Here is a 25,131-nt window from a genome sequence, read left to right on the forward strand (position 1 = left end):
CAACTTCCATTAAGTTAGGTGACCACTCCATGTGCTTTTATAGCACCTGGCACTTCATGAGAACATTTTTTTTCTGTTTTGTACCTGTGAATTTATTATCCCACACCCATATACACATAACCTTCACACTCTTGACTTTGTCTTGTGAGGGCAAGGGCCATGCCTGTCTTACTTATCATCATATTCCCAGCACCTAACATGGTCCTAGGGACAACACCAATACATTTTTGGTGAATAAACAAAGTGTTATTTATAGCTATTGTCTACAGTGCCTGATAGAGTAATTGAATACGTAAGTTATCTGGGCTCTTTTTTGATTCATTCCTCTTGCTTAACTTTTATTTCTTTTTTATTTTCTTAATATCTCAGACCTTATTTTTTCTTACATCTTTACAGTTTAGCTTACTGAATAAAAGAAAATATAAACAGCAAGAAATAAAATTTTGCTTTATGGGTTTTGACAGTATCTTCCAAAGGAACCCCTAAGGTTGTTGACATCTAAAATAAGTGAGGGCTTCAGATTGTAATAATACTTAATATTTTTCAAAATATTATAAGTGCTTAACACAGTTTGTTGGAACATTATACTGACAAAAAGAGTAATTGGATGTGTAGATCAGTTCATTTCAATCAGAAGTATTAGCACTGGGTTATTTGATAAAAAGGATGGATCATTGCAAATTCATCATCATATCTCAAGGAAAATGCATTGATGACACTTTACATTATAGTGAATATATAACTAAATTATACTTAAAAGCTTATTATACTTAAGCTTTATACTTAAGTAAATTTAATTATACTTAAAATACTTAGATATGGTCTAAGATATCACTTAGACAATAATCAATACAAAAAAGGAAATTACAACGATTTTTCTTAAGAAAGAAAAAAAGACTAAGCTATGTAAGTTCTAGTTACCACAGGGTGGAGGGTAGGGGTGTAAAAGGAAAAGGATTTGACTTCTGTAGCCTTTACTTTACTCATCTTTAAAATAAAAACAATGGACACATGATCTAAAAGAGCCTTTCCAGCCCAAATTCTGTTGCTCCATAAAATAGAAAAGAATGATATATTATGGGAATTTTGGTTTCAGTTGCAACTTACTATTTATTCTCTCCATAGCCCCAGCTCTGTCTTGATAAGAACTGACTTTAAAAATCCATTCAAATAAAACTTTTTTTATTGAATGAATTTATTAAATACAAGTGATTTTTTTTCTAATTTCTGCTTTGGAATCAATTCTTTTAGCCTAATTAGGAGCAACAATCTAAGATGAATTGTAATTACTTACCCTAATCATTTCAAACTACAGAAAATGAATTTTTGCATTTAGTTATGCCATAAATGTATTCTTCGATGGTTGTTTCTCTTTTAACATATGTTTTCTTTCTTTGGTTTAGATTTCTGCTTTGGGACAGCCACGCATCTAATTCCTTAAAGTACTTTTATATGTAAAACTTGTAAAGGATCAGAACAATGCCTCCAAGACCATCATCAGGTGAACTGTGGGGCATCCACTTGATGCCCCCAAGAATCCTAGTAGAATGTTTACTACCAAATGGGATGATAGTGACTTTAGAATGCCTCCGTGAGGCTACATTAATAACTATAAAGCATGAACTATTTAAAGAAGCGAGAAAATACCCTCTCCATCAACTTCTTCAAGATGAATCTTCTTACATTTTCGTAAGTGTTACCCAAGAAGCAGAAAGGGAAGAATTTTTTGATGAAACAAGACGACTTTGTGACCTTCGGCTTTTTCAACCCTTTTTAAAAGTAATTGAACCAGTAGGCAACCGTGAAGAAAAGATCCTCAATCGAGAAATTGGTATGATAAAATTTTGAAATGGCCTTGTCATCCCATTCTAAATGCAAATAACTTTGAAGCTTAACTGTTTTCTCATTAGTAAAATATTTTGTCTGAACTGGTTAATTACCTTTGTAATCTTAAATAAATAGATTTCAAAATAAAAATCATTACAAATCTAAAGTTTTTTTGACTGTTAGGCTGAGGAACTATTTTTAACACCTTGGTATTATTCTGTAAAGTTTTCTTTAAGAAGTATCATTTGTAGGGATGATTTATATTTGTGATATCCCAGTTTTGTTTTGTCTTTTAAAAAATAATTGATATGAATAATGTTTGCTACCTTTGCTCCAAATTGCCGAACAGATCATATTTTATATATTAAAAATATTTGAGATCTTGTCAATTCTTACTGTATGTATTCATCAAAAATTTTATTAACAAAGAGAAACTTCTTTATTGTGATCTTCCATATCTACCAAGTTCCCTATTTACAATAAACATGGTCTTACTGTGTGTTTAACAGAATGTTATATTCTCTATATAATTTTTTTAAGGTTTTGCAATCGGCATGCCAGTGTGTGAATTCGATATGGTTAAAGATCCAGAAGTACAGGACTTCCGAAGAAATATTCTCAATGTTTGTAAAGAAGCTGTGGATCTTAGGGATCTCAATTCACCGCATAGTAGAGCAATGTATGTCTATCCTCCAAACGTAGAATCTTCACCAGAACTGCCAAAGCACATATATAATAAATTGGATAAAGGTAAGAAAATTGTAAATCTACCATAATTGGTCGCTGTAGTGAAAACTTCTATCTGTGCGTATATCTTTGTACAGTCTTTTTATCCTAGCTAGATGATAAGCTTCTTGAAGGCAGGGAATGCTTTACTGACAAGATATAGTTGAGTACCAAGTACACAACTTTTTTTTTTTAAATCTTGAATTATTTTATTTGTGTGTGTCCTCATGAAATGTGTAATACTTTGTGTGCTGTATTTTCTTTATAATTGAATTTATTTACTTATTTATTTTTTATTGGGGTATAGTTGTTTTACAATGTTGTGTTAGTTTCTGCTGTACAGCAAAGTGAAGTAGAGTTTCCTGTGCTATACAGCAAGTTCTTATTAGTTATCTATTTTATACATATTAGTGTATATATGTCAATCATAATCTCTCAGTTCATCCCACTCTCATCCCCCACTTTCCCCCCTTGGCATCCATACATTTGTCCTCTACATCTGTGTCTCTATTTCTGCCTTGCAAACTGGTTCTTCGGTACCATTTTTCTAGATTCTGCATATATGCGTTGATATACAATATTTGTTTTTCTCTTTCTGACTTACTTCACCCTGTATGACAGTCTCTAGGTCCATCCAGGTCTCTACAAATGACCCAATTTCATTCCTTTTTATGGCTGAGTAATATTCCATTGTATATATATACCACATCTTCTTTATCCATTCGTCTGTCGATGGACATTTAGGTTGCTTCCATGACCTGGCTATTGTAAATAGTGCTGCAATGAACATTGGGGTGCATGTGTCTTTTTGAATTATGGTTTTCTCTGGGTATATGCCAGATTGCTGGGTCATATGGTAATTCTTTCTTTAGTTTTTTATGGAACCTCCATACTGTTCTCCATAGTAGCTGTATCAATTTACATTCCTACCAACAGTGCAAGAGGATTCCCTTTTCTCTGCACCCTCTCCAGCATTTATTGTTTGTTGATTTTCTGATGATGCCCATTCTAACCAGTGTGAGGTGATACCTCATTGTAGTTTTGATTTGCATTTCTCTAATAATTAGTGATGTTGAGCATCTTTTCATGTGCCTCTTGGCCACCTGTATGTCTTCTTTGGTGAAATGTCTATTTAGATCTTCTGCCCATTTTTGGATTGGGTTGTTTGCTTTTTTGATATTGAGCTGCATGAGCTGTTTGTATATTTTGGAGATTAATCCTTTGTCCATTGATTTGTTTGCAAGTATTTTCTCCCATTCTGAGGGTTGTCATTTTTTCCAGGTACACAACTTGTGTGCAGTAAGTAGTGATTGATTGAATGAATGTGTGCATATGGTGCTGATCCCTTGGTGAATTGTTTATCTCAGAATAAAACTGAAAAAAAAAAAAAACATTGAGTTTGAAATTCACTGTTACAGAATTATAGCTGATTATCTTTTTACAAATAAAAATAAATAGAAATAGAAATATTTTATGAAATTTTGGGGAAACGTCACACATTCTTACTATATACAACGAAAAAGTAAATTTCCTAATCTTAATGTTAGATGCAGTATTTAACTCTGATCATAGTGAGTGATAATATATAAGTTGACTTTTGACAATATAGCAATTTCTAGAATTAAGTGTACGTGAGAATATATAAACTAATTGTTTTAGAAATGAAAATATCATTGTGTCAGATAAATGTTTGTATTTTTCAGGATAACAAAGTGAAGTTTTTAATTGAAAGTTATAGAATAAGTTAACTTAATACACTATTAAATATAATATTCACTCAGTAGAATAAATTAAGACATCTTATTACTATTTTAGCCATATTTTTCAAAGTAGTGTAATGCTTATATAACATAAGGTCTTCATCAAAAGTTCATTTCTGGGCTTCCCTGGTGGTGCAGTGGTTGAGAATCCGCCTGCCAATGCAGGGGACATGGGTTCAAGCCCTGGTCCGGGAAGATCCCACATGCTGTGGAGCAGCTGGGCCCGTGTGCCACAACTGCTGAGCCTGCGCTCTGGAGCCCGCAGGCCACAGCTGCTGAGCCCCACGTGCTGCAAGTGCTGAAGCCTGTGTGCCTGGAGCCTGTGCTCCACGAGAGGGGCCACTGCAGTGAGAGGCCTGCGCACCACAACGAAGAGTGGTCCCCGCTCGCTGCAACTAGAGAAAGCCCATGCACAGAGCAAAGACCCAACGCAGCCAAAAATAAATAAATAAAATAAATAAATTAAAAAAAAATTCATTTCTACTTTAACATACTTTTTAAAATGGAATGCTCTTTTTATTTTTCCCCACTACTCTTTATGAACTATTTCCAACATATAGAAAATTTGAAAGAATTTTACTATGGATACCTACACCACTCTAACATAGTTTTAATCTTTTCATTTTCATTATTTTTTTTTTTTGGTCCCCCAGCTTAAAGCTTAATTATTCTTCTTAAAAGGAAAAAAAATAGAAAATTTATTTTTTTCCCCTTCCTCCCCCATCTTTTCTCTCATTCTGATTCAGCATCTTTCTTTAAGTCTCCATGATTCTTTCCCACAGTTTCCAGAAACTCTTCTACTTAGGGTACTATTGAATATTGAACCTTTGATGCCATCATGAGTCACTCTTCACAGGGGTTGTATCTATGAAGTATGTCATGTAGTTTAGAATGGAAATTAGCTTGCTCTCAGGTAATTGAGACACACAGTAGTCACAGTTTTGTGTGCTTGCCTTAAAACATGAGATTTGGGCATGGTTTGGCAGCCCTATCAGATTTGAAGATTTGGTCGTTCTACCTGATATTTACCTGTATTTAATTAAGGTTGATTATAAGTCATTATGGTTAGTGCATACTTTTTGAAATTTGTCTCTTGAAGAATGAAATATATGTGGTGACTGCATCTAATATTATTTTCCTATTATAGGGCAAATAATAGTGGTGATTTGGGTAATAGTTTCTCCAAATAATGACAAGCAGAAGTATACTCTGAAAATCAACCATGACTGTGTGCCAGAACAAGTAATTGCTGAAGCAATCAGGAAAAAAACTCGAAGTATGTTGCTATCATCTGAACAACTAAAACTCTGTGTTTTAGAATATCAGGGCAAGTATATTTTAAAAGTGTGTGGATGTGACGAATACTTCCTAGAAAAATATCCTCTGAGTCAGTATAAGGTGAGTAACAAATTTCAAAGATCTTAATTTTAAATTTAAAAGGTAAATCTCATTGGGAACTGGTATCTGTATTTAGGACATAGTTTTTGAAAATCGAAAAAAATTTTTTTTGGCCATGCTGCACAGCTTACGGGATCTTAGTTCCCCCATCAGGGATTGAACCCGTGCTCCAGCAGTGAAAGCGCCAAGTCCTAACCGCTGGACTGCCAGGGAATTCCCAAAATTAAATAATTAATATTAGTAAATAGCATTAATAAGTTTATTTTTTACACTATATTTAATTTGAGAGACTGATGAATTTGAGACAACTGATGCTATTCTTTTAGATTTTATATAATTAATATTTGGGGACCTGACTACATATATGGGTAAGCTGATTAATGTTTTACAGTTGTAACAATAGTTATATCATTATTCAGATACAAACATTTGATTTGGTGACTGTTTAATTGTGCCATGAGGTAAGATATAATAATGTTTCAGGTATTCTACATGCAAAAAATGCATCGTGTGCTTTTCTGGATAGGTCCAGTTCTATAGTGGGAATACTTTTATAGCCAATAGGAATTTTAAATAACATGGAACTTGCTCAAAAGGCTTTTCATGTGCCTTACTTTTTTAAAAAAGTGTTTGTTGTATTCATTTGAATAGGCAGTGTAAGCAATAAGGTAAATGTGTTCTTTGTCAAAAAAAAAAAAAAAAGTTCGCAGTTATACTAATCCCCATATATGGGGTATTTAATGATTTTTATCCCCTCCCAAGCAGTGGCACTAGAAGGAATTAAAATAAACATTTCAAAAAATCCATGATCTATAGTTAATTAAGGTATACTGTAAATACTTCCCTACTCTCTATTTCTATTCATTAAATAAATACCTATAAGAAGCAACTGTATTTGTACCAAGCATATGTCAAGTACTGATTTACAATACCAAGCAAGACATGGTTCTGGCTTTTAGGTTGCTTACAGTATAGTAGGGCTTATGGGTAAGAAAATAGGTTTTTGTAATATGTGTACAGTTGCTTAAAAATCTCTATCCTAACTACCATTTCAGAGTTCAAACCAATGCATTTTAATATTTTTTAAAACATATTCCATAATTTTATTAGTCTCCTCTCTTTGTGGTTTTTGGGTGTTTTTGTTCTGTTTTTTTTTTTTTTTAACAAAACAAATATTTCTCAAGAAATGTTGGGACAGAAGAACAAGTGGGCAGCAATTCTTGGATTTGACATCAGTATGACTTAATAGATTGAATGGCAGAGGCTTTCTAAATGATGTTGCTTTTCCTTTAAAAAGCACCTGCATTATGTTTTCAGTTGGCTAGAAAACATCTACCTCAGCTTATAGTCCTTTTCTGTAATTCTAATATCTAGTGTTTTCATAATGAGTATCTTCTTATCCTTATTTTTAATTCCATTTTTCTTTTCTTTCTTTTTCCTTCCAGTTAAAGGTAGAGCTACAGTCTAAAAAGCTGACCTTTGTTTTTCTCTTCTTTTATACAATTTATATTTCAAGATGTGTTTGGTTTATCTGTGCTATAGCCTAACTCCCAAATGTTAGTTTTTTAAATGTTATAAATATAGCAACTGCTAGGAAATGTGTCTGTAATGTTTGATTTTTTAATTACTTTTGCAGATTAGTATGTAAATTCTCATAGTACTCTTATATGTTGCCTTTAAAATGAAAAACCTTACAAGAAATGGCTTCTCTCCTCCCACCTTAATCTCTTACAGTATATAAGAAGCTGTATAATGCTTGGGAGGATGCCCAATTTGATGCTAATGGCTAAAGAAAGCCTCTACTCTCAACTGCCAATGGACTGTTTTACAATGCCATCTTATTCCAGACGCATCTCCACAGCTACACCATATATGAATGGAGAAACATCTACAAAATCCCTTTGGGTTATAAATAGTGCACTTAGAATAAAAATTCTTTGTGCAACCTATGTAAATGTAAATATTCGAGACATTGACAAGGTAAGGTCAAGTGTTGATGTTTATTATTGTATATAAATTATTTTATATAAATCTTTTTTATTGAAGTGTATAATGATCTGTTGGCCTGCAGTATGTTTTCAGTTGGCTAGAAAACATCTACCTCAGCTTACAGTCATTTTCTGTAATTCTAATATCCCTAATTCTAATAATTCTAATACCCATAATTCCAAGCTCTTAAAACCAAACTTTTACAGAATTCATTTGGCAGGAAAACCTGACCTAACCTGAAGCGAGGTTTTTTACAGTCTTTATTTATCCCACTTAGTGTAAATATCCATATGTTTTGTTGCAGAAATATTAATTTCTTTATGGAGCGCTGCTTTAACTGCTAAGAGTACTAAGTAATATTTAGTATGTGTACCAATTTATCTTTCTAAAATATGAAAAACTCTGAATTACATACCTGGCCTAAAGGGATTGTGGGCCTATCTTGATTTTTAATAGTGTAATGTCCACCTGAAGGCAGCAGTACATTTTGGTGAAGAATCTGCATCAATATTAATTTACTACACATGTGAAGAAAAAGAGAACAGAAAAGCTACATCTGAACAGAAACTTTAATTGATTCTCTCATTCATATCAGTTACATTGTTTGGATAATGTTTAATATTGGTCTGGTCTAGTATGTATGTGTGCATGTGTATATATATATATATATATATATATATATGTATGTATATACACATAACTTTTTATTTTCCTTAGATCTATGTTCGAACAGGTATCTACCATGGAGGAGAACCCTTATGTGATAATGTGAACACTCAAAGAGTACCTTGTTCCAATCCCAGGTAAGGAAGTATATATGAGTTTATATTTCCAAAAGTCATATTAGTGTTTAGCAGTATAATAAATAAAAGTAGTATAGTTTACATCATTAGTTTGCTACAAGTCATATATAATTACCAGACATTTACATATAGAACATGAGGACATTCCGTCTAATGAGTATCAATCACAGGATCACTTTATTGATTCTCCCTAAAATGTTATCGGAAGGGTTTTTCTGATCCTCTCTTCTCATTGTGTCAAGGAGAGAACAGAATGTGGTTATAGTTTTGTGCTGATGATTCCTTACATTAGATCCATAAACCTAGCATTTTATTCCTTTTTTATCTCCATTTGCATTTCCATTAATAAGTGAGAGTTGGCAAACAACTTTAGAGCTGGACTACTCTGAGTCAGTTTCCTTTACAGTACTCCCAAGAATACATATTTATGACATTCAAATAAAGAATCTTGGGGAACAAACCAGTTTCTTAGTGGGAGGGGGTGTTATTGGGAACATTTTTAAATGATTACTGCCTAGATAAAATGAAAAAATAAAAGATAGTGTAATTCAACAGCTTGACATCCTGCCATTTCTTTGCTTCTCTGTATAGAATCATTTGGGGATAAAAGTTTATTCTTGAAATTAATAGTAATATTTTAAGAGAACTCAAACTGGAATTAAATGTTAAAGATGGACTTTTTAGACTAGCAATAGAGCTAACTAGTGGATCTTCCAGAAGTAAATTTCATAATCAATTCAGACTGAGTTCTAGGAGAGTCAAGAAAAAGTTCTGGTGTTGTAATTAAATTGATAGAGGTGAGAGAGCCTATGTAAAGTTCAAAGAGACGGTAGCCTTCTCTACCAGGAGGAAGGGAAATAGTTCCCCGCCCTGCCTGAACCATCATAGGTCAGAAAGTATCAATACATCGTTCTGGATAGAAGTTATGCTGTGGCAACAGACCACACCAGAATCTTCTAAATTTTTTGTTAGAACAACAAATGTTTATTTCCCACTCACACAGCATATCTGTCACAGGTTAGGTGGGTGGTTGTGCAAGGAGCAGAAAAACAATATTTGAGGAAATAATAGCCAGAATTTTCCAAATTTGGTGAAAACTATAAAACCAACAATCTAAGGAGTTCAACAATCCCCAAGCAAAGACCCCAAAATAATGTTGGATAGATTTATCCTAGTTCTTTCAAGTACCAAGAATAAACAGGCTTTGGAAAAGTAAAAGGTAAATTTATTTAATAAATTATTATAAATAATAATAATAATTATTATTATTATTATAAATTATTATGTCAAAATTTTAATATCTTAAAGTAGCTATTCATAAAGGACTTATATTTTATTGTCTTTCCTTTAAGAATATCTGTAAGGTAAAATCCCTGTGGTAGTAGTATAAAGATTTAAGTAAATTTTAAAACTTTTCTGCATTTACAAAAAAGATCAGAGGTAAAAGTATATGAAGTTATTAGAAAGATAGAATCTTAAAAATTCTTACTGAGATTAAGTGATTGTTCTAAATCTGTTCTTTCTATATGCTAAATAAATTAGATACTTTATGATTTCCTTATAAATGTTACCAGTTATTTCCCAATGTCAAAATCAATTTGGAATATATATATAAAACCATTGCCAAAATAAAGAACTTAATTGGGTATGGGTGTGTGTGTGTGTGAAAGGAACATGCTTTATTCGGTTAGCATAAGACTGAACTACATTAATAAGACACAGTTCTCTTAGAAAGTGTGTAGAAAATTTCTCACTAATTATGAGCACTTCTAAAAATTTCAGAGTAGTAAAAAGTACTAGGTACATTTGAGATACAGCTTCTAATTTTTCTTGAATTACTGTGGACTTATCAAATCTCACAGTATTTCTTTTCCCTGCATTTGTTGTCTCCTTTCCCTTTCGATTTCCTTCTAGCTAAGTTCCCCCATTTTAAATGTAAGTCTTCTCTGTATAAAAGGACAATATATTTCTTTTTATCTTTGCCCACACTCAAGCAAAGATACTAGAATAAATAGAACTTATTTTACTGATGGTTTTATACCTTAGTCTGACTAATTAAAAGTAGAATTCTTATACTGTTTTGTTAATTAAGTCTTGTTTTATTTATAATCAGAAAACAGAACAGAATTATAAAGAAGCCATTTGAAAAGTTTTCAAAGTTAATATCTAGCACTCGAGCTTTTAACATGGACCAGTTACTGTTCTAAGTGCTTTACTTATGTTATCTCATTTAACCTTCAAAACAACTTTCTGAGAGTAGGTACTATTATTAGTCCCATTTCACAGATGAAAAAACAGACAAAGCGAGGGTTACACATATAGTAAAATAGTAGAAACAAGATTTTACTCCAGGTAGTCTGACTTCTGAGTCCAAACTTTTAGCCATTACTATAATGTTTTTCAATTAAAAAAAAAAAACACTACTACTTATTATACTTGGCTCTTTACAAGTATGTTTACCAAATATAGACATAATTTCGCATGTAACATCCAATAAATTGAAGGGAATTTATCATAAAAGTTTGAATAATTTTTATCATCACTTGTTGTAGTAGCTTCTTATGCTTTCCTTATTATGAATGTCAAGTTTTATTACCTCTTGTGAAGTAGTTAGTTACTCTAAAATTTACGTACTTTCTCCTTACATATCCTTTATTTTATTTACATACTGACTTATTTAAATTAATAGGCCCTTCTGAATGAAACTACATCATATATAAAAGTAATTAAATATAATTTTAATCATAATAGGAAATCTAATTTTATCTTATTTAGTTTCCCTTTTCTCTTTGCCTCTTCTGTAAGCTAATTTGTTTTTTATTTTTACTGAAATATAGCACAAATGCATGAATTATAATTGCACAGTTCAGTGAATTATCACAAGGTGAATACCTATATAGCCACTGTGCTGGTCAAGAATTAGAACATTTACCAGCATTCCAAAAACCCCTCCTCACACTCCTTCCCAATCCATTAATCTTCTCTCCTCCCCAAAGATAACTACTATCTTGATTTCTAACACTATTGGTTAGTTTTGGTTGTTCCTGAATTTTATATAAATGGACTGAAGGAGTAGATATTCTTTTGTGTCTAGCTTCTTACACTCAATATTGTGTTTGTAAGATTTCATCCATATTGTAAATAACTGGTGTTCATTTCTGTTGATATATAGTATGCCATTATATGAATATACTACCATTTATTCTACTGTTGGTCATTTGAATTTTTTGAAGTTTGGGGATACTGTAAATAATTCTATTAACATTCTGTGCAAAAATGCATACATTTCTGTGGTTTTATACCTAGAGGTGGAGCTGAGTCATGGTTCAGTTTTAATAGATTATGCTTTCCAAATTGGTTGTACAAATTACACCTCCCCTAGCATGTATGAGATTTCCTGTTACTGTACCTCCTTACCACCCCTTAGTATCATCAGTCTTTATAGTTTTAGCCATTCTCTTTTATAGTGATATCTTTTATTTTGCATTTTTTGAATGACATGATATTGACTACTTTCTTTTTTTTAAGATTTATTTATTTATTTATTTATTTATTTATTTATTTATTTTTGGCTGCGTCAGGTCTTAGTTGTAGCGCGCAGGCTTCTCTCTAGTTGTGTCGTGAGGGTTTTCTCTTCTCTAGTTGTGGCGCGCAGGCTCCAGGGCACGCGAGCTCAGTAGTTGTGGCGGGCGGGCTTAGTTGCCCTGCGGCATGTGGGATCTTAGTTCCCTGACCAGGTTCGGACCCATGTCCCCTGCATTGTAAGGCAGATTCTTTACCACTGGACTACCAGGGAGGTCCTGATATTGGCTACTTTTTCATGTGTATTAGCCATTTAAATATGACCTTGTGAACTCTTTGTTCCAGTCAGTCTCTGGCTTGGTTTTCATTTGATTTATCTTTTTCTTGATGATTTATGGGAGTCATTTATATACTCTAGATAAAGTCTTTTTTGGTAAATTATTTTTTTCTTAACTTTTCATAGGTGGAATGAATGGCTGAATTACGATATATACATTCCTGATCTTCCTCGTGCTGCTCGACTTTGCCTTTCTATTTGTTCTGTTAAAGGCCGAAAGGGTGCTAAAGAGGTAAAGTATTTCAAAAGGAACAATCATTCACCTCTAAAAACTCCTAATTATACTGCTGATTGAATTTTTTCAAGAAATTGATATTTTTTCTTTGTTTAAAAACTTAATAAACATTTTAAAATAATATATTTATTTAAAGAAGAATAGCTTGGTAGAGCTTCCAGAATTTATTTTATGATGAATATGTCCTGAGTTCATACTGATAAAATTTTTAAACTTGCAGAGTGACTACATACAAATGTCTGTCTTGCTTGCTTTGGTTCATATTTCCTATTTATAATTTTAAAATACATGTAATTTCAAATGGGAAAAAGGAAAGAAACTATTTATACTTTGAAAAAATTAATGTGACTTGTTATAGATACCATGAAAAAGACAGTTGTTGATTTCTCCTTTCTGGGAAAGAAAAGTATCAATATTTTGAAATGCATTTTATAATTTAATCTACAGAGTAGTGAACATTTTTCTGTTTTTTAAGGAACACTGTCCATTGGCCTGGGGAAATATAAACTTGTTTGATTACACAGATACTCTAGTATCTGGAAAAATGGCTTTGAATCTTTGGCCAGTACCTCATGGACTAGAAGATTTGCTGAACCCTATTGGTGTTACTGGATCAAATCCAAATAAAGTAAGCTTTTTATTATCATAAATTAGATTTTTTTTCTTTTGTGTGTGTGTGACAGTCAAGTGTAATATGTATAATAACTTTTATTCCATCTCTTAGGAAACTCCATGTTTAGAGTTGGAGTTTGACTGGTTCAGCAGTGTGGTAAAGTTTCCAGATATGTCAGTGATTGAAGAGCATGCCAATTGGTCTGTATCCCGAGAAGCAGGATTTAGTTATTCCCATGCAGGACTGGTAAGGCAAATCACTGAGTCTTCCTTAAGTATCAGTCATAATCAGTGCCTTTGGCTACATACTGTTACTCTTTGTATAGAAAAGGTTTCATGTGTTTTAGTCACACTGGCATAGATACTTCAGGCTCTAGAACAGTATTGCAATATAATAAAATTCTGTATGCTAATATTTTTACTGCAGCTCTGCCTCTTCTTAGTTTAGCCTGCCTCATTTAACAAATATTTATTGAATACTGACTATATGTATATATTTATTATACAATAGGTACCAGGTAATAAAGTTGTGACCTAAAGAGACCTCCACTGATTTACAGTCTAATGGTGAAAATAGGCCTGAAACTGGTAAAAGCAGAAATATAAGATCATAAATCATGGTGAGTGCCATGAAGGAAACAATAGTGTGTCAAGAATGACTAACATAGGGTTTTGGGGAGAAAGGCTAATGTATTTTGGGTTCAGGAAAGACCTCTCTGGGATAATAACCTTGAACTTGAAACCAAGATATAAGTATGTTGTTAGTTGAGCAAGGAAGCAGAGGAAATAGCATACCAGTATAGTCCAGACATGCTAGAAAAGAATATATATAAAATGGAGTTTAAATATTGATCTATTTGTCTGATCTTGGCTGTAACTTTTGAACCACAGTATAACTGCGTTCAAAGATCATAAACTCTCCTCGGTGCTTTGTGTCCACCTAGAGGGGTGGGATAGGGAGGGTGGGAGGGAGACACAAGAGGGAGGAGATATGGGGATATATGTTTATGTATAGCTGATTCACTTTGTTATACAGCAGAAACTAACACACCATTGTAAAGCAATGCTACTCCAATAAAGATGTTAAAAAAATAAATAAGATCATAAACTCTCCCTTATTTCTCAAGGGCAAAAGTGTCAGTACTGAGAGAAGAGGGTATTTTTGTTCTTTGCTGTCTCTTTCCCCAGTTTTCTAATTTATCACCATTTTCTTTGGCCTAATTGAAGGTTATAGATAGACCATTCAATGAATGTGGTTCCTGAGATAAGCCTACCCCCAGTAACAGTAATATTAGCACCCTGGGGTAGCCTGGAATCCTATGCTTAGGAACTTTATTAGTTTAACTTTATTAGTTGTATTCTCAGTAAGGAGTTTACCAATCCCTTTTGTAAACAGAATAATAATAATAGTAATAATAATCTTCCTGCCTGTTTACTTGCAGAACTATGTAGAAGATATTTTGTTAAGTAGAAATTAATTTAAAATCATTACTGAATTCTGTCATTTACTGAAGGTACAATTAGCTTTTTTGACATTAAAAAGGGATTCTCTTTCTTGAAAAACCCTACTCTGTAAGTTTAGTTCTTTGAATATACCTAACATTTATTAAGTGCTTACCATATACCAAATGCCATACCAATTACTTTTCATGTATTACCTCATTTAATCTTAAAAGCAGTCTCTATGAGGGTAGGTGCTATTATAATTCGTATTTTACCAGTAAGGAAAAGGCTTAAGGAGTTGAAATAAGTTATCCAGTGTCACTGTTTAATTAGTATGAAGTCTTTTACTCTTAACCATTCTAACTAGACAGGAATTCCTTACTTTTGAAATTGGGGGTAAAATACTGATGAGCATTTCCATAAAATGTCCATAACCCTATCCAATTAGTTACACCTTTAAACTAACTGAATTACAAGAGTCAAGTCACATACTTGGAAACTCATTTATTTCCTATTTTATTCATAAATTCAGCCATTGAACTCAGTTTGCCATCAAACATCCAACATCATTGGCTTGTTGGAGCAAATTTTAGCTTTTGAGTTTCCTTTTTGAGCAGTTCTAACTCTGTAAGGATTGATATTTTATGACTTTTTCTTCCTTAGAAGAATTTTTTTTATTTCAAAAAGAAAAAAGAAAAACTTTTTTTTTTTTAATAACAAGTGTTGGTGAGGATGTGGAGAAATTGGAACCCTTATCCATTGTTTTTTTTTTTTAAATTTATTTATATTTAGGCTGCGTTGGGTCTTTGTTGCTGCGCGCTGGCTTTCTCTAGTTTCAGTGAGCGGGGGCTACTCTTCGTTGTGGTGCGTGGGCTTCTCATTGCGGTGGCTTCTCTTGTGGAGCACGGCCTCTAGGCACGTGGGCTTCAGTAGATGTGGTGCGCGGGCTCAGTAGTTTTGGCGCACGGGCTTAGTTGTTCCGCGGCATGTGGGATCTTCCCGGACCAGGGCTCGAACCCGTGTCCCCTGCATTGGCAGGCAGATTCATAGCCACTGCACCGCCAGGGAAGTCCCTGTTTATTTTTATAATAGAATAAAACTGACTCTATCTTTCAATTACCTTTGGATCTATTGAAAACTTTTATAACTCTTAGAAATAATAATAGGATCTTAGTTTTCCTGTATCTTAAAACATTTTACTATTTCATCATTATTCATGAATTAATTCCAACTATGCTAAAAAAAAAAAAGACTAAAATAATATAAAAATATAAAAGGATGAAATAGCCTAGAAGGATGATACAGTAGTGAGATAAATCATCACTATTACATCATCCTTCAGTCTTCTCATTGCATAGCCCAGTGTTTTGCATCATATTTCCAGATGTATAAAGGAAGTCTGCAAACACCATCTTTGTAGTGTTTTGTTGTTGTTATTTTTTAGGCTTTAATTGAACACTGTTAATAATTCAGAATTTTTCCCTTTCCACTGATAATGCCAAAGAGAAGAAAATTGACAGAGGAAAATATTTCACAATTATTAGCAAATCAGAGTATGAATACAAAGAGACAGATAATAGCACTTTAAAGCAAAGTTTCTCAGCCTCGACATTGCTGACATTTTGGGCCAAAAACTCCTTTGTTGTAGGGGCTGTTGTGTGCATTACAGGATGTTCAGCAGTGTCCCTGGCCTCCACCCTCTAGCTGCCAGCACCACCACCGCCACAAGCTGTGACGATCAAAAATGTGTCCACACAGTATCAAAGGTTCCTCTTAGAAGGGGCAGAATCACCCCAGTTGAGAACCACTATTCCAGGCTTGAATGATGATGTTAAAATTGATCATGTAAGTGAAATATCAGATGACGATATCCTAGATGAATTTTTCTCAAACTCAGGAAACGATGAGTGAACAGTATATCTCCAAGGACAAAAAATGACTAACATCAGTTAGTCATTCTGCAGGAATGACTTTATCACACAGTATTTCTTCTTTTTTTTTTTTTTTTTTCCACACAGTATTTCTTAACAAGAACCCAGCCCACACCTCATCTTTTGCAGTATTCTTTCCATCTTTTATGATGTTGTGCATCAGAATTTACTTAGTAAGTAGATAAATGCTGCAGGCAGTTATGTATAAAAATGACTGGAAGGGGCTTCCCTGGTGGCACAGTGGTTAAGAATTCGCCCGCCAGTGCGGGGGACACGGGTTCGAGCCCTGGTCCGGGAAGATCCCACATGCCATGGAGCGACTAGGCCCATGTGCCACAACTACTGACGCTCTTGAGCCCGTGAGCCACAACTACTGAACCTGTGTGCCACAACTACTGAAGGCCATGCGCCTAGAGCCGGTCCTCCACAACAGGAGAGACCACCGCAATGTGAAGCCCGTGCACCGCAACGAAGGGTAGCCTCCGCTCACCACAACTAGAGAAAGCCCGCGGGCAGAAACAACCCAACACAGCCAAAAATAAATTAAAAAAAAAAAAAAATGACTGGAAGGAAAAAGGTGATGTAGAAATTTTTTAAATCCTTGGATTGATTATTCTGATTGATATCTGTAAGTATAAAAAATAGAAATGTTTTGCAGTTATGAAGCAAAGAAGATGGCTGTCCTTTCTTCAACAAAATTATGAGTCATCAAAGTTTTCAAAAGTATTTTGACAATGCAAGTGTGAGAAGAAAAACCAGAAGTAATGATAAACTAGAACTTACTAGATATGTATTTGAAATCTGGAATCAGTATTCACAAGATGGATATATTCAGGCTCACACATGACAGCTGATGAGCAAGTTTGTTGCATTCAACATATGTTGCCCATTTTGGATTATAAATTTGGTTTTACTGTGTTTATATTCTTATTAAGATGTCTAATAAAATTGTTTTTCACCATCACTTTATTCTTTAAATTATTTTGTATTAAAAATATAAACAAAAATCAGTAAGTAAAAGAACTCAGAGTCCATTGGAACCCAGATGATAAGTTTTAATGACTACTTTTTCTGATGAGTTGAGGGTTAAGTATTCTCTTACCTGGACTATTGCAGTAGCCTCCTAACTGGTCTCCTGCTTTCCCCAAAGCAACCAGAACAATACTTATAAAAGATCAATCAAGTAATAGTATTCATCCTTTAAACAGCTTTCGCTAAAAGTAAAATCCAGACCTTTCACCCTGACCTGCAGATTTTACATGCTCTGAACATGACCTCCTGTCACTCCTCTCCCTCATCTACTGGACTTCAGATGCCCTGGTCTTCTTCCTGTTCCTCCTTCACACCAAACTCATTCTTTCCTTGGGGCACTTTCACTGTTTCCTTCATCTGCAGTAGTCTTTCCCTGGTCTTAGTGTGGATGGTTCTTTCTTGTCATTTGGATCACAAATTTAATATTACCTTCTCAAAGGCCATTCCTGAACACCCAGTCTAAAGTAGCCACTCAGTCCTTCTCTGTCACAGCACCCAGAGTATCTTATCTATATCTACTCCAGTATTTTTATTTGTTCATTTAATTTCCCACTGTAATAGAGGCTCTGTTAATACAGGGTGTTTTACTATTTTCTGAGCCCAACAGTAAGAACAGGACAAGGTACACAGTACATGTATTAATAAAGGTTTGTTGAGTGAATATATGCCAGTAATATTTCTTTATGCTGTTGGATAAATTAACAATATTTAAATGTATAAAAACCAAGTAGCATGGATGTCTGCTTTCATTTTTAGCCAATAGGAATATGTGTAACTCATCCTAAGGGGTGTGTGTTTTGCATGATACATTAACATGTGTTCATAATTATTCACTATGTGGTTAATATATTTGTATTTAAAGGGAATAAATATATTACTTGGAATCTTGGAATTACACCAAAAGTTATGATATTTTCTTTTTAGTTTCCAAACATTCAATGTGCAGTGTTTTAATGTGGATGGGTTTTTTTTCTCCTTTTTTCCCGTATTTTTACTTTTAAAATTAGAAAGCCTTGCAAGTGATTATAAGGATATTTTCAGGGAAGGATTATGAAAGAATTTATATTTTTATTTTATTATTTTACTTTTTAATTTTCTCTCTTATTCCAGAAACATTAGCAGATTAGTTAATAGGATACTAGGAAGGGTCCTCATCAGGAAGAGAAGTAAATTGTTCACTACCACCCCCTAGTATCCAAATCTAGCCTTATCCCTGACTAATTTTGGCACTTAACTGTTCTTTGGTTGGTGGTAATGTTAACCAAGTAAATTATTGGATTTGTTCCAAAAATAACTGTCTTAAGTGTGTTCTCCCCATCCCTGAAAATAAAGTCTTGTAATGAGAATAAACTGTTTTTTAACAGTTAATAAGCAATGTAAAGTTTATTGAAAATTAATTTTCTTTTTTTGCAGATCAGTCATGAATCGGGGGGGGGGTATGGCAAAGAAAATTATATAAGATATTACTTTATTTTACAGAGTAACAGACTAGCTAGAGATAATGAATTAAGAGAAAATGATAAAGAACAGCTCCGAGCAATTTGTACACGAGATCCTCTATCTGAAATCACTGAGCAAGAGAAAGATTTTCTGTGGAGCCACAGGTAAGTGTTAAGATAGAGAGTCTCTGTTCCTTCCATTTCAGAAGAAAGAACTGACTTTGGCTGATCTTGCCATGCTTCTGCCATTACCTATTAGAGTAAATAAAGCATAATTTACATGATTTTAAATTACAAACATTATCCTTTTTTGAACTGTGGGTATAGATCAGTATTTCTAGAAAATCATGCTGCATTGGTAATAACCTTGCAGATTGAAGGCTTTTTTAAAATTCTGAATCCTTGACATGACATTTTTTAGGATTTGGCTTTTTGGTTTGTTTTCAAATAAAATTTAAGATCCAAAAACAAAAAACAAAACCTTAGTTTTAGATCAGTTTAGCTGTGATTTAATTGGTCTAGATATTTTCATTTTTAGGAGTTCCTTCCATTTTTCATTTTTTCTTACACTTCCTTAAAGTAATACTGTAATGCCTTATTTTCACTTCTGAAGAAATTATCCTGCAACTTAGTAAGTGTACCCTGGTTTACTTAAATAAGGCAGTTGCAGTGCATTTCTGCAGGAAGTTCATTTAAACATAAATTTTGTCCAGTGACCACAGTAGAAGTGGTAACTCTTCTCATGGTTCATGCCGAATAAGTAGATGAATAATAGGAGCTATATAAAGAGTGCTATAACATAAATTCATAATTTTTCCTAAGTACCTGTCCTCCATTTGGATTTTCCTTTAGTCTTCCATGCCATTATAACTGTATCTATGTACATATATGTGCAGCTATAGTGTTAAACACAGGTTTGTTTTGATTTTAAAGAAGGCTAGTAATGGTAAGAAGTTTTAAAAGTGTTTGGAACTTCTTAAAGATTGCATAGTCACAAATTTAGACATCTAGGCCTTTTGAATAATATGTAAGAATGTTTTTTTTGTTTTGTTTTGTCTTTTCCACGCAGACACTATTGTGTAACTATCCCTGAAATTCTACCCAAATTGCTTCTGTCTGTTAAATGGAATTCTAGAGATGAAGTAGCTCAGGTAAATGCATGTTTGAGATTACTGAATAACTGTTGCACAAATTTGGTATGTCATTCAAATTGTTTTTTCTCAGAAAGTCTGCATAAGTATAAGAAATGAAATAGACTATGTTTTAAATTAATTAATAATGATAATACAGATGGTCCTCGACTTACCATGGTTCAGCTTAAGACATTATTACTTTACAATGGTGAGAAAGTGAGATGCATTAGGTAGAAACTATACTTCACATTTCGAATTTTGATCTTTTCTCAGGCTAGCAATATGTGGTAAAATAGTCTCTCCTGATACTGGGCAGCAGTAGCGAGCCACAGCTCCCAGTCAGCCGGATGATCGTGAGGGTAAACAAACAGTATCCTTACAACTATTCTGTACCCATACAGCCATTCTCCTTTTCACGTTCAGTACAGTGTTCAACAAATTGCATGAGATATTCAACACTTTTTTATAAAATAGGCTTTGTGTTAAATGATTTTGCCCAGCTGTGGGCTAAAGTAAGCGTTCTGAGTATGTTTAAGGTAGTCTAGGCTAAGCTATGATGTTCAGTAGATTATGTGTATTAAGTGCATTTTTGACTTGAGATATTTTCAACTTATGATAGGCTTATCAAGACATAAGCCCACTGTAAGTCGAGGAAGATCTGTATAGTAGAGAAAAATACTGTTTACATAACTTCCACTGATTAATTAGAACTAAACATTTTAAGCACTGAATTCATAAGGGGGGCTTTTATCTAATTTTAAAATAAGAAATTAAGATAATGTCTTAAGAGGGTTCACTCACAACTATCTTTGGTTTTTAAATATGATCTATTATCTCACTCATACACAGATGTACTGCTTGGTAAAAGATTGGCCTCCAATCAAACCTGAACAGGCTATGGAGCTTCTGGACTGTAATTACCCAGATCCTATGGTTCGAGGTTTTGCTGTTCGATGCTTAGAAAAATATTTAACAGATGACAAACTTTCTCAGTACCTAATTCAGCTAGTACAGGTAAAATAGAAAAATAATGTTTTATTCTAAATCCATGCACCTTCCAACACCTACTGTACTAGCTGGTTTTATGCATTTTTAAAAGTCAGTTTTATTACCAGTAGTATCTATTTTCTTCCTAAAAAATTTTTCTTTAAATCCAACCATGCAGAAACTGACCTTGATTGATGTAGAGTTGTTTTTATTTTTGTTTGTTTGTTTGTTTTTAATCACATAGGTCCTAAAATATGAACAGTATTTGGATAACCTACTTGTGAGGTTTTTACTCAAAAAAGCATTGACTAATCAAAGGATTGGGCACTTTTTCTTTTGGCATTTAAAGTAAGTCAAATTATTTTCCCATTTAATTCTTTATATATATATTACTTGTATTCTCAGTTGATGTATAAATATGTATTACTTATATACTGTTGTTTTTGTTTGTCTAGAAGAGTTTTCCATACTGAAAGTATATTGTACCAGTGATGAACTTCCCTCAGCTTTTTCTCTTTAACCTTAAGTAAGCAGTAAAATTAAAACTAAATTTTATACAGGAATGAGAGCTGAAATATTTTTAAAGATTTTGATTCTACTTTAAGCAAAGTAAAATTTGCTAGGTCCAGATTAATGTTGCAATTGATTTCACCGTATGTGTGGATTAAGATATCCCCCCACCCCCAAAAAATCTTGCCTTGGAATTCAGAACAATAATGACAAAACCCCAAGTTTCTTACTAGAAAATAAGCTAATTAAGAATAAAAAATATTTTGCAGAATATGCTATATCTAATACACAAAGTTAGAGGTCATAAACCATGCACTTTTTTATAAATTTAGAAACAGATTTGTAATTAACATGATTTTTTAAATGTTAAAATAAATTTAAAATGGAATCTAGAAGCTAGGTTTAAAATAACTTAAATTCAGGGACTTCCCTGGTGGCACAGTGGTTAAGAATCCGCCTGCCAATGCAGGGAACACGAGTTCGATCCCTGGTCTGAGAAGATCCCTCATGCCATGGAGCAACTAAGCCCGTGTGCCACAACTATTGAGCCTGCGCTCTAGAGCCCGAGAGCCACAACTACTGAGCCCTCGTGCCACAGCTACTGAGCCCTCGTGCCACAGCTACTGAAACCCACGCATCTAGAGCCCATGCTCTGCAACAAGAGAAGCCACCGCAATGAGAAGCTTGCCTACTGCAATGAAGAGTAGCCCCCACTCTCCACAGCTAGAGAAAGCCTGTGCACAGCAACAAAGAACCAATGTAGCCAAAAATAAATTTAAGAATAACTTAAATTCAGACACAGTACAGAAAAGGGACATGTATGCCAGAAGAGTCAAATAGTGTTCACTGAGCTCTTCACTCCCTCTCTATTCATTGTATTATTTTTGTGCCTAATTTCCTTTTTTCATGTTTATGTATTTTGTGCTAAGATTAGTAAATGAAAAGTAGTTGAAATAAACCTAAAATCTAGTTTTTTTTAAATTTATATTTCCAGAAACTACCTGAAACTCTTAATTGTTTTGCTTCTAAATGATAGGTTTTAAATGATTTAAAGCCTATCATTCGTTAGTATGATTGTATTAGTTAGTATTAGTTACATGATTATAACATTTTTTGAATTTAGAAAATGGGTTTCTTAAAAAAGGTTATGTGTATACTACTCATTTGAATCTCCCTCTCTCTCTCTCTCTCTCCCTCTCTCTCCCTCTCTCTCCCTCTCCCTCTCTCTCTCTCTCTCTCTCTCTCTCTCTCTCTCTCTCTCTCTCTCTCCCTCTCCCCCCCCCCCCCCCCACTGACCTTTTAGATCTGAGATGCACAATAAAACAGTTAGTCAGAGGTTTGGCCTGCTTTTGGAGTCCTATTGCCGTGCATGTGGGATGTATTTGAAGCACCTGAATAGGCAGGTTGAGGCTATGGAAAAGCTCATTAACTTAACTGACATTCTCAAACAAGAGAAGAAGGATGAAACACAAAAGGTATGTGACTCTTCAGTTTGTTTTTCAGACTCCTTCATTGCAGTGGGGCAGGGTTATTTGAGAGCCCAGTATATATGCAGATCATGGGCCTTAGAATTAGGCAGATTAAGATTTGGATCCAAGCAATGTAATGTTAGACACATTATTTAGTCTCTTGAGATTCATTTTCCTCATCTGTAAAATGGGAATAATAACTTTCCTCATAGGGTTGATGTGAGAATTAAATCATACAAGATATGCAAAGCACCTCTCATAGTCCCTAGAACATAGGAGGTGCCCAGCAAATGTTAGTTCCCTCCTCTTTCCCTTCCTTTCTCTTTTATATAGCCCTAAGTCTTTTTAAAAAAAATTTTTTTATTGAAGTATAGTTGATTTACAGTATTGTGCTAATCTCTGCTGTATAGCAAAGTGACTCAGTTATATACATATATACATTCTTTTTTTATATTCTTTTCCATTATGGTTTATCACAGGATATTGAATATAGTTTCCGTGCTATACATTAGGACCTTGTTTAGCTCTAAGTCTTTTTTTTGGCTGTGTTGGGTCTTCGTTGTGGTGTGTGGGCTTCTCATTGCAGCGGCTTCTCTTGTTGCGGAGCATGGGCTTTAGGCAGGCAGGCTCAGTAGTTGTGGCTCGCGAGCTCTAGAGTGCAGGCTCAGTAGTTGTGGCGCATGGGCTTAGTTGCACCACGGCATGTGGGATCTTTCCGGACCAGGGCTCGAATCCGTGTCCCTTGCATTGGCAGGCAGATTCTTAACCACTGCGCCACCAGGGAAGTCCCGGCCCTAAGTCTTAAAAATGATTTCTCCTTACTCTGTGTCTTTTCTTTTCTTTTAGTAATGACCTTGAAAATGAGTGGAAAGAAATTAGTTTCTGTATTTCTAAGTTTAAAATGGACTCTTAGTCACACAGTAAATATATCACACACTTGAGTCACCTGCAGTCTTGCTTAGTGTACCTGAGGAACATGAAATGTAAAGGTTTTCATGACCTTTTCCTACTCCTTATCCTTTATTCAGTCCAACACACCCTACAGTAAAAAGTGAGATCATTCCTCACCTCTAGTGAAATGAAAAAAGAAAATCCCAGTTTATTAGTGAGTCCCCAAAGGACAGACAATGTAAATTAGTAGTACTGAATAAATTTTTTCAACATTTTCATTAATATTGCTTGAAGAAAAAAACAACTTTAAAAGAAAGTTATTGTATTAATCTAAATGTCATACAGTATGTGACTGAGTTGATTTTATTGAAATTGTGGTATGTAAGTTCAAATACAGGTTATTAGAAAATAATGGTATTGTTTCTGCTGCTGGAATTGTGAGCAAGAGGAAATTAGACTGCTTTGAAATAATAAAATTTATTCTATTGTAAGTAAGGTAAGAAAAAAGAAATTAGATATTAGTTAAATTTGTAAATATAAGCATTTCTTCTAAAGTGAAGTTTTCATATCACAGATTGGCTGTGATACAGTGGATTAAAAAAGTGATTAAAAAAGGATGTTTCTTTCCACTTATGTACTAGAACCTTGAGTATAGTATGAGACTTTCCCCAACCATTTCTTTTAGACTCACTAGACCTTTTTTATTGAACAGAGAATGTGGTGTTTTCTGAAAAGCTTAAAAGTAAGGTTATTAAGCTAACGTGATGTCTCCAAAGTTTTTCCTCTAGAACAAAGGTCAGCAAACTTTTTCTTAAAAGGCTAGATAGTAAATATTTTAGACTTGGTAGGCCATGCAGTTTGTCGTAACTACTCAGCTCTGCTATTCTAGTGTGAAAGCACCAATATCTAAGTGAATGGGCATGACTATATTCCAAGGCAATTTGACTTACAAAAACTGGCAACTGACTTACAAGCCATAGTTGACCAAGCCCTGCTCTAGAGCCAGAACACTGCCTCTGTCAGCATGCAGAGCTTTTCTCACAGGAAGGTACACAGTACTGTCACTCTCACCTCTCTGTCTGAGTTG

The 25,131-nt window shown here is 33.9% G+C and overlaps 1 protein-coding gene across 2 annotated transcripts in view; it reads left to right on the top strand.

Annotated features, from left to right (window-relative positions):
- The window catches only part of PIK3CA (phosphatidylinositol-4,5-bisphosphate 3-kinase catalytic subunit alpha), a 102,068-nt gene that overhangs the window by 66,434 nt on the left and 10,503 nt on the right, over positions 1 to 25,131 (top strand). For both annotated transcript variants that reach the window (XM_068546272.1, XM_068546271.1), the window contains 13 exons: positions 1,404 to 1,831; positions 2,368 to 2,577; positions 5,461 to 5,711; positions 7,446 to 7,691; positions 8,418 to 8,503; positions 12,489 to 12,594; positions 13,073 to 13,225; positions 13,322 to 13,456; positions 19,095 to 19,219; positions 20,124 to 20,205; positions 21,037 to 21,201; positions 21,419 to 21,522; positions 22,988 to 23,159. In XM_068546272.1, coding sequence (XP_068402373.1) covers positions 1,480 to 1,831; positions 2,368 to 2,577; positions 5,461 to 5,711; positions 7,446 to 7,691; positions 8,418 to 8,503; positions 12,489 to 12,594; positions 13,073 to 13,225; positions 13,322 to 13,456; positions 19,095 to 19,219; positions 20,124 to 20,205; positions 21,037 to 21,201; positions 21,419 to 21,522; positions 22,988 to 23,159 — 2,187 coding nt within the window. In that variant the 5' untranslated portion in view covers positions 1,404 to 1,479. The remainder of the gene's footprint in view (positions 1 to 1,403; positions 1,832 to 2,367; positions 2,578 to 5,460; positions 5,712 to 7,445; positions 7,692 to 8,417; positions 8,504 to 12,488; positions 12,595 to 13,072; positions 13,226 to 13,321; positions 13,457 to 19,094; positions 19,220 to 20,123; positions 20,206 to 21,036; positions 21,202 to 21,418; positions 21,523 to 22,987; positions 23,160 to 25,131) is intronic.

The sequence above is a fragment of the Eschrichtius robustus genome, chromosome 6 (genome assembly GCF_028021215.1).
Source record: "Eschrichtius robustus isolate mEscRob2 chromosome 6, mEscRob2.pri, whole genome shotgun sequence".
NCBI classification, from domain to species: domain Eukaryota; kingdom Metazoa; phylum Chordata; class Mammalia; order Artiodactyla; family Eschrichtiidae; genus Eschrichtius; species Eschrichtius robustus.